This window comes from Sphaerodactylus townsendi, linkage group LG01, assembly GCF_021028975.2.
Source record: "Sphaerodactylus townsendi isolate TG3544 linkage group LG01, MPM_Stown_v2.3, whole genome shotgun sequence".
Taxonomy (NCBI): Eukaryota; Metazoa; Chordata; class Lepidosauria; order Squamata; family Sphaerodactylidae; genus Sphaerodactylus; species Sphaerodactylus townsendi.
Genome location: NC_059425.1, coordinates 87,853,376 through 87,867,799, shown reverse-complemented (window position 1 = coordinate 87,867,799; position 14,424 = coordinate 87,853,376). Strand labels below are relative to the sequence as shown.

At 41.8% G+C, this 14,424-nt stretch overlaps 1 protein-coding gene across 1 annotated transcript in view; it reads left to right on the top strand.

The window, feature by feature from the left end:
• Window positions 1–14,424, top strand: part of PGBD5 (piggyBac transposable element derived 5) — an 88,555-nt gene that overhangs the window by 42,547 nt on the left and 31,584 nt on the right. Inside the window, exon 2 of the mRNA XM_048486402.1 lies at window positions 10,876–11,303. Coding sequence (XP_048342359.1) covers window positions 10,876–11,303 — 428 coding nt within the window. The remainder of the gene's footprint in view (window positions 1–10,875; window positions 11,304–14,424) is intronic.

Sequence of the window (14,424 nt, the reverse complement as noted above, 5' to 3'; positions counted from 1 at the left end):
AGAGGCTGATGGGAATTGTAGTTCCTGAACATCTGGAGAGCCGCAGGTTCCCTACCCCTGCCCTAGAATCACACATGAGAAAAATCTGACCTTAGGGCTGGAAAAGAAGCTTTCAGCTGTCTTGTGTCTCACTCTTTGGTGTTGCCTTTATGACAGCAGAGAGATAAGAGCAGGCACAGAAGTACAGGCAGGGAAACAGAAATCGCAAAGCAAACATTATTTAATTTTTTTAAAAGAATAATTGCGTTCAACCTTTGTTTGTGTAAGATGACTGTGAGAATTGTAATTAATAGATAGTCCCCTACATGCTACTTGTGGACCACAGTGATTTGCCATCACTGCAAAGGAAATGATGTGTATCAGTGCTGGTGGGCAAAGCAGAACCAGTTCTGGGACAGCGTCTCTGAAGATTCTTTTCAGGCTGTTGAGTCATAATGTCCTCAAGAACAACCCTTCACTCACCATATAAATAGGGTTTATCCCAAATTTTCATATGTTGGTGAATGTTTATTTTATGCAGATTTTTAATGTATGGTATAGTGCAAATTGTCATGGAGACCTGGGCTTAAATTCCCACATTGTTGTGACCTTGCACCAGTTATTCTCTCTTACCTTGCAAAGTTGGTGTGGGGAAAAAAAGGAGAGTATGTAAATTATCATGAGTTCCTTGAAGGAAAGATGGAATAAAAATATGCTAAGGTAGATGCTGAATTAAACTACTAATGCACTACTGGCTATATCTGATTCCTCTTGCGGCAGGAACACATGCTACCAAACAAGAAATATGTGTTGTGCTACAAAAAAAAAAAGTATTCTTCCATATTGTTTACTTCGTATACACTGAGTTTGATTTAAATCAGTCCTTCTCTGTCCTGCTGTTTTCTCTGCTTCTTCTCTCTTGCTCTCTCCCCTTCTGCTCTTTCTGGGGTTGGCAACAATCTGGAGAAAAAAATGTCCTGTCATTTTGATAGAGGTCTGCTGCATGAAATGGGCAGGTGAAACTTTTCTTGGCATGGAGGTGAATTATATCCCATTAAGTCTTGATTAAAAAGATGGAACATTTTTTCCTCCAGGTTGCTGGTAATCCTACACTCTTTCTCCAGGATGCCATAAGAAAACTCTTCTGGCTATGTAAACCACCTCCTTCATTTTATGTCTTCTGCATTTGGAAATAGCTATCTCTGACTGCCTAGACAGAAGTGTTGGTGATTATAGCATTTATTGTTTTCCTTCCCAATGTCCTACTAGTCAGGAGTGAAGAATTCAAGCTAGACTGCAGGTGAATAACAGCTACTGGGCTGTGTGCTTCTGCAGGGGTGCATTTTCTGCTGAGAATACACATTATCAAAAAAAGGTGCTTATTCCTTGAGGCGCTACAGTATTTCATATATAATCTGGTACTTATTTGTTTCTTGACTACCTAGTGGAGCCACAATGCAACACCAATCAGAGGAATGTTCTTTTTGGTTCCTAACTTCCAAACTGTGTGATAATGTCCACACAGCAGCCCTTAGGGAGCCTTCAGTCACTTGATTTCACGCTAATAGTCACATCACACAATGGTCCCTGTAGTTCTATTACTGCATTAAGTTACCCTACCACGGAATGCTGAGTATAGTGTAGATTTCCCTTTAATTGCCAGTCAATGGTGCTATTGCTGAAAAGCACACTTTGTTTAAAGCAGTGCAAAAGAATGTCAACCATGATGGGCCTTTCAGTGGCAGAAATTAGAATCTTCCTGCAAAGCAGCAACTGGGAAGTTAAAATGGTCTGCAAACCAGGACTGCAAGGCCACTCAACTCAGCAGGGCCTTTAATGGGCATTGGGTCACCCTGTGTTGATGAACAGGGTGGGCCTGGAAGAGGCTTATTCCTCCCAAGTGGGTTCAGTTCTGCCATTATCATTCCAAGAAATGGGGTGAGCAGTACTGAGTGTTGCTGTTCCCCTGTAGTTCAAGAGCCATGAGTGGGTCTCCCAACACAACTTGCCAGAGGATGCCAACCCCTAATACTGCAATTATTCCCTCCTTCCCAGATCTCAGGGCACTAAACAAAAGTCACAGCAGGGAGCATGAACCTTGCCCAATGTTACCCAAAATGGTGAGGTCTGCTCCTTTTAAAATGGGGAATTAGCAAGGACAGACCTTGTGTAGTAAGAGGCTGGGTAACTATTTCAAGATCTTTTCCACCAGAGTTCACAAAGGTGGGTTTCTGCAAGAATTCTGCAGGAATCAGGAGTAAAAGTTTACCTATTTTAGAAAAAAAATATTATAAAAAGTAAAAATTGAGTCTTTCCTCTGTTTCTCTCTGTGTCCCCCTCTCTCCTCCCCTGCAAAGAAGGTAAGGACTAGAAATATGCATGGAGAAAATGCTGCCAAGTCATTAAATTAAATTGGAGTAGATGAGGTCATTATGGAGAAAGCTGCGTAGCAACATGCAGGGCTGAAGGCAGAGTGCTCGCTTGGCAGTTCTGCACTGTTTCAGCTTCAAAAGCAAAGAGGAGTGTTTGCAGGACCAGGGCTGACATGATGGCTAGGTGCCAGCCATCTCCAGCTGGAACACTGTCTTGTTAAAAGAGGCTGGGAAAGAGGAGACTATGTGGAAGCAATAAGTCTGCTTCCTGCTGCTAGAGCTATGTGTGTATGTTTATTGTCTCCTTTGTGCTGATCTTAGCCTGGGCTCCTGGATTTTTGTTGATCTTATTGCCTTTGTTTGGAAGCATCATTCATGAGTAAGGACTATTGATGCTGACCTGGGACTGAACTTTAAATATGGTCTGCATGTGCGTGATAGGTAGTTTGATATGACAAAAAGAAAAAAATTAAAATCCTTTTGAAAATAGAGGTGGGGAGGAGAAAATTACTGAAGAGGAGGATGGGCAAAAACCTGGGGAGTGGATAAAGGCCAGGTGTTTGCACAAAAATTGAAGCAAAAAACCTCTTACTACTGGAGCACCATTACCTGAAGGAACAGAAATACATTGGTCCCTCCCCCTACCAAGAGCCAAATATTCCAGCCAAATTAGAGCTGCAGTAACATACGATCATTACTCTGGCAGTCCCTTGTCAATTTCTTCCTGCAAAAGCAACTTCCCTTGTAATTTCTCTTGCTCTTAACTGTGGACACAGTGTGTCTTTACTCAAGGTTACATTGCTGAAACAATCGACCTGGCTTGTGTCTGTGACCTATCATTGCATTGCTAATGCAATATGACAAAGAGAAAAAAATTAAAAATTCTTTCACAAGTGGAGGATGAAGGAGAAGAGAAAATGGCTGAAGGGGAGATTGAACAACTACATGGGGCATGGATAAAGTTCAGGTGATTGGTAGTGCTGAGAAATAAAGACTGTTTCAACATGTTCTCATGCTGGAGGGAAGCTGGCTTGGAAACAGACTTTAAAAACATTGTAGTAAAAGTGCTTGGCAAAACTATGGTGGAAAAATGAGGGGGAAACATTTCCAGAACTAAATGGAGGAAAAGACATGTAGAATTCAAAGGAAAAATGTAACATTTGGCAGCAAGATATGTTGTAAACAACTTGTTTTATGTCTGAGCACAAAGGTCTGTTACACTCAGCACAAAAAAGACATCTGTGGGACATCTTAAAAAGAGGCAAATGCCTCTTTTCAGTCCATACAACCATAAGACACCCAGGGGACATCTTAAAAAGAGGTGGCTTCCAGTGTGTTTTCCAGACAGCAAAGGCATCAGAAAGGAAAAAAGGCTGCTTCCCGCCCGACTGTTTTGCTCTCTGGTCAGTTTCACCCTCAGCTTGCCCCTGACATTTTGTATACAGCTGAAGGGATTCTTCCTGCCACCATTTGCTGAAAGTTGCCCCAGGACATTTGCTCTGCAGGCTCCAATCCTGGGTGCCTTTTCAGCCCAAAAAGTTGTACTCAGCTGGTCCTGCCAGTCAACCAGCTGGTCAACCCAATGCTTCTCAATGGGAGGTAGAGGGTTCTTTCCGAGCTGCTTGTATTCCGAGATTCTTGTATTTCTGCCTGTATAGCTATGAAGATAGCTTATTGAAAAATTTTTAAAATAGGAAAACTATATATTGCCAGAATCAGCAGGACCAGCTGAGTACAACTATGCACTTTGGGGGGCTGAAAAGGCACCTAGGATCAGAGCCTGCAGAGCAAACGTCCTAGGGCAACCTTCAACAAATGCTAGGGAGAATTCCTTCAGCTGCACATAAATATTGGCTGCAAGCTGAGGATGAAACTGATCAGAGAGCAAAATGGTTGGGCAGGAAAAATAAGATGTCTCCTGAGCTCTGCAATCCACACAACCAGGCAGGAGATGTCTTGCAGGCACCTTAGGGGGAAAAGGGGCACTTTGAAGCATTCTCCAAAAAAGATGCCTTGAATAAAACTAAAATAAGGCAGAGACTGTCTTGGAAAGAAAGCTGTGCAAAGTGCCTTCCCAGGATGCCTTTTTAGCATCCCCAGGACATCTTATTTAGGGTATATGGAACAGACCAAACAGGAAGCATTTAACCTAAATCCCAAGGAAATTAATAGGATCTTAGCTTCTACTCTCTGGAATTAAAACATTCAATTTCTTTTAAACTAAGTCCACTAAAGCCAGCATGGTGTAGTGGTTAAGAGCAGGTGGATTCTAATCTGGAGAACCAGGTTTGATTCCCCACTCCTCCGCCTGAATGGCAGAGGCTTATCTAGTGAACTAGATGTGTTTCTGGACTCCTACATTCCTGCTGGGTGACCTTGGGCTAGTCACAGTCCTTCGGAACTCACTCAGCCCCGCCTACCTCACAAGGTGTCTGTTGTGGGGAGAGGAAGGGAAAGGAGTTTGTAAGCCATCTTGAGTCTCTTACAGGAGAGAAAGGTGGGGCATAAATCCAAACTCCTCCTCCTCCTCCTCCTCCTCCTCCTCCTACTACTACTACTACTACTACTACTACTACTACTACTACTTCTCTTCTTCTTCTTCTTCTTCTTCTTCTTCTTCTTCTTCTTCCTTCTTCTTCTTCTTCTTCTTCAGAACTTGACAAACTTAAGAAACATTTTAAAATCCACTCTCATTGTCTTGTTGTAAACATGAAAATTGTGATTTGGCCTTTGAAAATCATAGTATGTTCTGGTCAGATCTGATTCAGATATAGGCATGCATTTAAGAATTCCTAGGTATCTAGTTAGCTTTCCCAGACCAGATCATTTAATTCCTAGCCAGAGGTACACATTACTAGTGCTATAGATTCATTCTGGGTATGTTACACAGGTAAATACTACTAGAGAATCTCTGCTTCCATTCTACAATTGTGTATTAAAGCATAATTAATATGTTCTTGACAGACTAAATCCACAAAGCATTATAGTTTCCATCCATTATTATTACATAGATAATAATTATTACATAGATAATTGTAATAATTATTATTACATAGATAATTAAAAGAGAGTAATTACACAAGTCCATCAGAGTTTCTCACCCCAAAAATAAGCAGGTCACAGCCAAGGAGTTCTTTCTAAAAAGAACTCAATACAACTTCCCATATTTACAGACATTTAAAATAACCTAACAGTAGCTAACTTTCCCATTTGATTAGGTCACACATTCTTGGCTTCTTCATAATTTTATAATGCCAGACACCATTATCTATACTTAAAATAACTTCTTAGAGTATATAACAAATGTTAATTTATTCTTGCCACTTTTTCTCTTAGTAAAGTGTTCTTTAAAATAATGATGATAAGTTTCTCATGAATATTAATATCTTTTGTCTCTCAACCAGGAAATCCGCTCCTTGAATTATATCTTCTCTTCTGTGAAGCTGGACATTCTTTGTGATTCTCAGATGCTTCTGCACATGGGTCTCACCAAATTGTATCTATTGATAATGAGTTAGACAGCTTCTAATCTACACAAGATTATATAATTGTTACCATTTCATATTCTTATTTCTCTTCAAGGCTGTTCTGTTCTGGGTCTGTTCTTCTTGGCATGTTTGCTTTGTTTATATATACCACAACATCCTCTATGATCTTTTTGGTCAAATCAACCAACTTTTCTCCTATATTCCTGGCCATATCTGTGACATGTATACAGATAGGAAACATCTGATGGCAAATATAGGTTCTTAATCTGTCCAACTTTTCAGAACTTTTGGTATGCGTCCATCACAATTCCAAGTGTATTCAAAGGAGAAAACAGATAATAGGTTAGAAAACAATCTGAGGAACTTGCATTTAGGTATTAGGAGGACATAACAAGAGGCTGACCATTGCCTTGGATGAGACCAGTTGTCATTTGGTTCCTCCACACCCAGCCCTGTGTCCTGCAGTAGCCATTCCTGTTGGGCATTATGTAAGCACGATGCAATATGCTCTGTTAAAGGAAGCTGTGTGTGTGTGTAATTATGAATTTGGCATGCTGTTGGATAGTGTTAGGAGAGACATTACCTACATGTTCCAGTTGCAAGATGTTCAGAATGCCCCAGGAACTGTGGTTCAGTAGCAGAGCATCTACTTTAGAAGGTCCCAGGTTTAATCTCTGGAATCTCCTGGTAAAACAATCACACCTACTGGAAAGCCTCTGCCAATCAGAGTAGCTTTATGCATTCACATGTAGGTTCTCCTGGCTCCCTGTCCCTTTCTCCTTTTCTACTGTATGTATTCAGTGTAGGGAATTTGTTTTGGATTATTAGTCCCTTTACATGCAGCGACAGAAATGCCATAAATGTTGTGTTTTGCCCTGACTGTTGTCCTTAAACACGGATCTATTGACCAATACAATTGATCCACATAAAGAGAATTTGCAAGTGAGAATCTGTAGCATTTTCTTGACAAGGATAGCTTTCATCCTTCTGTGGTCTTTATGATGCCCTGAATGTTTTTATACCATGAAGCTGGTTGACAGATCAGATCAGATGTGCAATTTATTCCCTCTTCCCCACCCCTAGTGCTGGATCCAGCAAGACTACTGCAGCAAGCGCTCATACTTATCAGAGCCAGAACAGAGTGTACAGAGCCATATGAGGCACCTGTCATGTCCATTCCGGAATGTGGATCTCCAGAGCCTCTAATTGCTTGCAGCCTTCTAACACTGACTTCACAAGTAGCTTTGGGGAGACGTGTGTATGATTATGAACTTGGCATCCTGTCAAGCAGCATTAAGGGAGGCAGTGCTTGTGTGTTCAAAATGCCTCGTAGAAAAAAATTGGCCAAGGTACATCAGTGTATGAGGAAACTGAATATAATTTATCTGGAAAATACAAAGATGGATCTCTGAGTGTACAGGAACGTGTGTGCAGCAATAAACAAACAATATATATTCCGCATTTTATTGCAAAGATACATTTATGTGTGTCAGAAAGAGAGTTATCAAATAATGAAAAACCAATTTGCAGGTACATGAGCAAGTTTTAGACATTTCAGATACATGATTTCCCCCATTTTATAATTTTGTGAATATGCAAACACAATCATCCTGTTCACAAATTACAGTGAACACATGTACGTATACACCTGATTTTCCATTGAGTAAGTGCTTCATTCAAAGGGGGGTGGGCGAATCTGCTTCAGGGAGTGGCATACCACTACGCCGGCAGATTCACCCTCCCTGGGGCACTTACCCTGGCAGAGGTGTGAACCAGTGTCAGTGTCCCAGTGCCCCTACCATTGGAATAGTGGGGGTGGGACAGGGAAGGACTGACATTAGTCAGGTCTGTCTCTTCTAGCCTTTGCTGAAGTTATGCTGGTGGGCCGCAGTCTGCACTTAAGCCAGCCTTTTGGCTGGTGTAAGTCTAGTGTGGCCCATAGAAGCTTTCTGGGCAGCAGGAAGGCGTTTTTACTTCCCCATGCTGCTGGGAAGCCTTTTTCTGAGGGACAGGCACTTATGCCTCTGACCCCCATGCCCAGGCTCTTGCTGCTCCTTCCAATTTCCCCGTCCCGTAACAAAGCATGCCAGTGCAGCCAGGGCTAAGGATGTGCATGACAGGAGACAAGTCAGGAGAGAGACCCGCTAATCTGAGGCTGCCTATTTCCATCTTTTCTATTCTGGTTGGGCCTGATTTACTGTTGCCATCGCGGGCCCTGCCTATTCCCTCCCTTCTTTTGGCCTTAGTCGGGCGCCTGTTTTAAACAACTTTTGTTTTAACAAACTTTTGTTGTTTTAATTTATTGCTGCATAGGTTTTAAGGGGTTTAAGTTTTATGTTGTTGATTTGCTGTTCGTTAGAACAGCCGTATTGTGAGCCGCCTCGAGCCCTTCGGGGATGAGGCAGCCTATAAGTTTAATAAATAAATAAATAAATAAATAAATCAACCAGCCTCCCTGGCTGCAAACCACATATTATGTGGCAAAACCAGCCCCAGGACAGCAGAGCAAAAATCCAGCAGTGCCGGTATGGAGAACAAAAATCCAGCAGTGCCGGTATGGAGGTGGCAGGGCATGGAGACAGCAGAGCAAAAATCCAGCAGTGCCGGGATGGAGGTGGCAGGGCATGGAGACAGCAGAGCAAAAATCCAGCAGTGCCGGGATGGACAACAAAAATCCAGCAGTGCCGGTATGGAGAACAAAAATCCAGCAGTGCCGGTATGGAGGTGGCAGGGCATGGAGACAGTGGCATGCAAGGGAGGGAAGGGAGGGGGAGGGATTTGGCTACCCCTACTATAGAGGGAAGATAACCTTGATTTCTCTGGTTTGCTGTTTTATGCTATGCTGCTGGATTTCTGGACATACTTGTGGGATTGCATTGTTTTGCAGAGGACTGGCATGGTATAATGTTTTGATGTTCTGAAAATTGTTGGTTATGACAATGTATGTGAATTTTTCTATATATTATTTTTTTGGCTTCTGTGAATTGTATATTTTGTGTGTGTTCACCTCTTGTGTCCAATATTAATTTAAGCCACATATTAACTTTCCATATTAAGTTGTTGCCCAGATTCTAAAGGCATGGCTGTGTTGTAGCAAAAACTACAGTCTTCTGGCACTTTCAAGACCAGCAGAGGTATTGCAACACTACTTCCAGTCCATAGATATTTATGATACAATGCCCTGGATGGTCTTCAAGACGCTACAAGATTCTCTGAAGCTGATGTCCAGGGGTTCCAAGTGGATTAGAAGGCTTTTGGATGTTGTAGTGCCTTACAGAATTTTCTTCTGATTCTTCCAGATGAAATACACAATGCTGTTTGTGATATGGAACACCCGTTGCCTAGGAGACCAGTCTCAGGGAGCTGAGTTGGAAAATGAGATCATGGAGAGAGTATAGTGGGCACACTGCTTCGAAGAGTGTGAATCTCATGTTGGAGGGAGGGAGTGGGAAGGGTTGATGGGTCAGAAGATTATTGCAGAAAGTTTACTTTAGAGGTATGAGCAAGTGCACGTAGTGGGAGACAGATAGGATTCAGGCCCCACCCAACACAATAGAGGTAGAGTTGAATGGGATGTTGTCTTTATTTAGGAGTGAAAGTTATACTTGGTGGGGAAAGTTATACATGGTCGGTTCCCAAAGTATGAGAGTGGACATGAAATTTTGGATAGACATATGGGTGGTAAATGTAAGATTGCACAACAGGGAGAAGTGAGGAGAAGTGTACATTAGATTCTGTACAAATATTCTTCCACAGACTTATCTGTGCTGGTGATGGGATGGACTTTGTCCTTATTGCATAACTAACCTCTTTGGATATTGATGAAAACAGATAGAAATCTAGTACTTGGGGAAAAACTGTCTGTTGAGTAAATGAATGCCACTTTAACATAATGGCTTCTTAGGGGGGAAGATGAGGTTCTGAGTGGCAGCTATTGAAAATGTAATTATGCAAAAATTTTGCAGATGTTACACTTCCCTCTATCTATCTGCCTGTTTTGAGTAGTCTACCAGTACGTATTTTTATATCTGCTCTTTGCCTTTTTGGTACATTGCATCCTATGAATACCAATGTTCTGACTTCAGAATCCTAATTCAAGATGTTTTACAAAAGAAAAAAAATTCCATGTATTCCCTTTCCAGTCCTCAGTGCCACCTAGGTTAACTTAAAATAATGTGGGCTACCATCCCAAACAGTAAGTGCTGAGGAGCAATTAATATAGATCAACATGGATGTTGTGATACAGTGAAACACTGAAAAAAATGGGAGGTCTCAAATGCTTTGCACTGTTCATGCGGTAGTTGTCAGCCTGGTGTTCAGCCTAGGGCTCTGTGAGTCAGCCTTAGATCAGTTAAAGCAAGCTGGACTATAAAGTTTGTTGCTGTGATTCCATAGGAATGCAGAAGATGTGATATAACACACAATTTAGATTTCTGATAATTTCAGTATATATACATATACATACACGCATACTAAACATGGAATTTGGGTTGCCTGGACACTAAAATTTAATCTTCTTTAGCAGCCCTAGGGAGAGTATTATTGAGTATTAACAAAGGTACATACTGTAGGAAACATTTCTGTGTTTGAGAGGAATGACCTAACAATGATTCCTCCATTATTTCTAAGCTATCTATCAATCACCTTTTTATTCCACCCTTTCTTCAAGGAAGACAATATATATGGATTTCCTCCATTTTTACCTTCTCAACTACTCTGTGAGGTAGCTCAGGTTGGTCCAAGATCATCCAGAAAGCCTCATGGTGATGGGACTTTGAACCCAAGTTTCCTCAGTCCTGTTCTAAGCATTACATTTATCTGGCTCAAACTAACTGAAGGCCAGTGTGGTATGATGTTTAAGTATCATACCAGGACCATTGATGAGGAGTTCTTAAGCAAGCTCATCACCCTGAGCTTTTCATAGGAAGCAAAGGATAAAAATCCAGTAATAATAACAGCAAAATTAAAATAATAATACTAATCGTTTTATAAGTAGCATCAAAAATAGGCTTTATATTTTTCCTGTTGCTTTCTAGGCCCAACTCGCAAAATGTCACCAGCTGCCAGTGCCATGGACTTCTTCCAACTGTTTGTCCCTGACAATGTGCTAAAGAACATGGTGGTACAAACCAATATGTATGCCAAGAAGTATCAGGAACGGTTTGGAAGTGATGACACCTGGATGGATGTCACCCTGACAGAAATGAAGGCTTTCCTTGCATATATGATCTCCACAAGCACTCACCACTGTGAGTCTGTCCTCAGCATCTGGAGTAGTGGTTTCTATAGCAACAAGAGCATAGCATTGATCATGACTCAGCCAAGATTTGAGAAGATCCTCAAGTACTTCCATATTGTGGCCTTCCGTTCCAGCCAGACAACACACGGCCTCTACAAAATCCAGCCCTTTCTGGACTCTCTACAACATAGCTTTGACTCTGCTTTCAAGCCTTCCCAAACCCAGGTGAGAATTAATAACTTGGATGTTAGTTTTCTCCATATAGGTTATCAGCTCTGGGTAGGGAAATTCCTAGAGATTTGGGGGTGAAGCCTAGAAATGGTAGGGTTTGGAGTGGGGATGGTTGCCTCAGCAGGGTGTTAATGCCACTGCAGTCCCCCCCTCCAAAGCAGCCATTTTTTTCTCAGGTGAATTGATTTCTGTAATCTGGAAAGAATTGTAATTCTGGGAGACCTCCAGGCCCCATCTGAAGATTGGCAGCCTCAATGGCTTAAAAGACTATTTTGTTCAAGAACAGCAAAACATGCAATTATCCAGCTACTTGGGTAAGAGTCGAATACACTCCAAGCAGTTCTAAGTTTAAAGGTTAAAAGATTAAATTAAATTTAGAAACAAATTGGAAGCCAGTGAATCTGAACAGTTGAAATGTCTCTGTCAATAACTAGATAGTCGCATTCTGGACCAATTATAGTTTTTAGGGACAACTCCATATACAGCACATTACAACAGTCTAGTCAGGATGTCACGTGACTACATGTGAAATGATAATGGTAGTGATGTACAGACAGTTCTGAGAAAGAGTTACAGTTGGATCCTTCCTGGTGTGCCTTGTGTCAAGCCCTAGTCAGCTCTTGCCATGTTTTACCATGTCTCCAGGATGGGATTTTGCATCTGTGTCTCTGGTTTGTTACTGTTAACTGCTCTCTCTTGGTTACTTTCACTTTGCTTGCTTTGCTTGAAGGTGACTTTTGAAGAACAAAGATTCTCAAACAGAGAGATAAGACGGATGCTCTTTTGGGGAACCTTCAGAGCTTGAATAATGGCTAAGGGGGGCTGGGTTGCTTGGACGTTGTAGATAAGGGGGGGCTGAATTGCTTAGCAATGGGCAGGAGGAACAGAACTGTATATCTTGGGAAATTTGAGCGCCAAGAAGTCTTGTCAAAATATCTTTACTGTGCATTATACCTGGAACCTGTCTTTCCATAAAAAGATGTCATTATCAATTGAGTCTTATTATTGGACAGACCAGTGACATGACCCCTTGCAGAACTACTTACATGTAATTAACATTCTGACACTATTTTTACATGGAATATTGGCAAGATTATTTCTGTAACAGAGTGACAGTTTTGTTGAAAGCGACTCCGATTTATCTACATCTACTTAATTTGCTAATCACAGAAGTCTTGACACCAAAAAACTGCATTATTTTGCCTCCTCAGCAACATTGTAAGCATAGCAAATAGTTGAAACTGAACTCTTATAAGAGATAGCAAGAACCAGATTGATTTTTATTCGAACCAATTTAAGCAAAAGAAATTGCACTGTACCACTTACAAAGGTGTGCTTTCTTTCATCCATCCATATCATAAGACAGTATTGAGAAACTGAGGTTGATTCCCCACTCACCATTAAATGCATGCTTGGCGCTCCAAATATCCATGTTTCCTACAGAACTCCCAACTACACCAGTGCTGAACGCGCATTCACCCCGTTTCTGCTCCCCCCCCCCCTGCACATGTTATTTCAGAACCTGGAAGAAAGTAGACCTTTTGAAAAAACACGCGCTGAACAAGGAGCAGTGGGGAACCTTGGGGTGAATCCGAATTTTAATTTCCTGCCACTGGTAGTGATGTGGAGCCTTTAGTCAAATCAGGAAACAGTGATGCGCGTGCAGCCCTCCCCCCCCCCCATGGAGCCAAGATCGATATCGTTTTGAGGAAACATGGAGCCAGTGACATAGCAATGCAATGGAGCATTCACTTAAAGCCTAGTACCATGTTTCCCCAAAAAGAAGACAGTGTCTGATATTAATTTTTGCTCACAAAGATGTGCTATGTCTTATTTTCAAGGGATGTCTTATTTTTCTGCTCCACAGCTGCATGTTCGATGGGCATGCTTCCAAACAAAAACTTTGCTACGTCTTACTTTCGGGGGATGCTTTATATTTAGCACTTCAGCAAAACCTCTACTACATCTTATTTTCAAGGGATGTCTTATTTTCGGGGAAACAGGGTATTTATCTCCTCCTACCTGTAGAGCTCCTGTGGCTTAGGTGGCTAAGGCAGCCTTCTGCTGCAGTGTGAAAGCTTATTGGTTCTAGCCAAGCCACGGACAAGTAATTTTTCGGTTTGTTTTTAAAAGGTTTCTTTGTCTCCTCGTTTCTATGTCAGTCTGCGCATGCTCGCACAGACGTGGATACGACAGGGAAAAAGTAAAAAAAAATCCCACCCAGCAGGAGCAGCCGATCAGGATGGCCCCTGAGCTGAACGCGCGTTCAACAGCTTCACAGTGGGGAATCCTGCATGGCTGCTGCCTGATGATTGTTTGTGGAGCAGAAACTGCAGTGGGCATGCTGAAACCGTGCTCAAAAGGTCCTGGTTTTTCCCAAACCGGTTTGAATTTGCTTCCATTTTTGAAGTGGGGAATTGACCTGAGATGGAGGTGAACAGCTGAAAGACAGCCAACTACAGTTGGCCCCTCTCAACCACATCCCCAAACCCGCAGGAGTGCAATGATGCTGCTGTAGTGTCCCACACCATGTTCCTGTGCCTAGGGGCAGCAACTGAATGCCAGCAGGATCACCCCTCCATCAGGATAAGTTTCCTAGGGAGGGCAAATCTTTGAAGAAATAATGTAGAAGCACAGGCCCCTTCCCGGCTTCCTCAAGCAGATCCTGCCACTAGATGGGAGCCATATTAGAGGCTAGCAAAAGCACAGACAACTGTTGGAATTCTTGGAAAGTCATGTGTAAATCAGCCCTTAGAGAAATTGTGATAGTATTAATCATTTAAATAATGCTTTTTCTGCTTTTTCTGGGGATAGGGTAATCTGCTTACCACAGGAGACGTCGTTTCAAACATAGTTTCAAATCAGCTTACCACAGGAGACATAGTTTCAAAGAGGAAACAATTGTCCATGTATTTATTTTATTATTATATATTCCATGGCATAGCAGAAGATATCATTTGCATTTTCTGCCTCAAGTACCAAAATATTTTGGACTATCTCTGCCAATTAATAGAGAGACATGGCAAGGGAAAAAGAGTACACAGTGAAAATGGAACATCCTTCATTGCATTAAACTACAATTGTTCAACAATGACACTAGAACAAACAAGCCCCA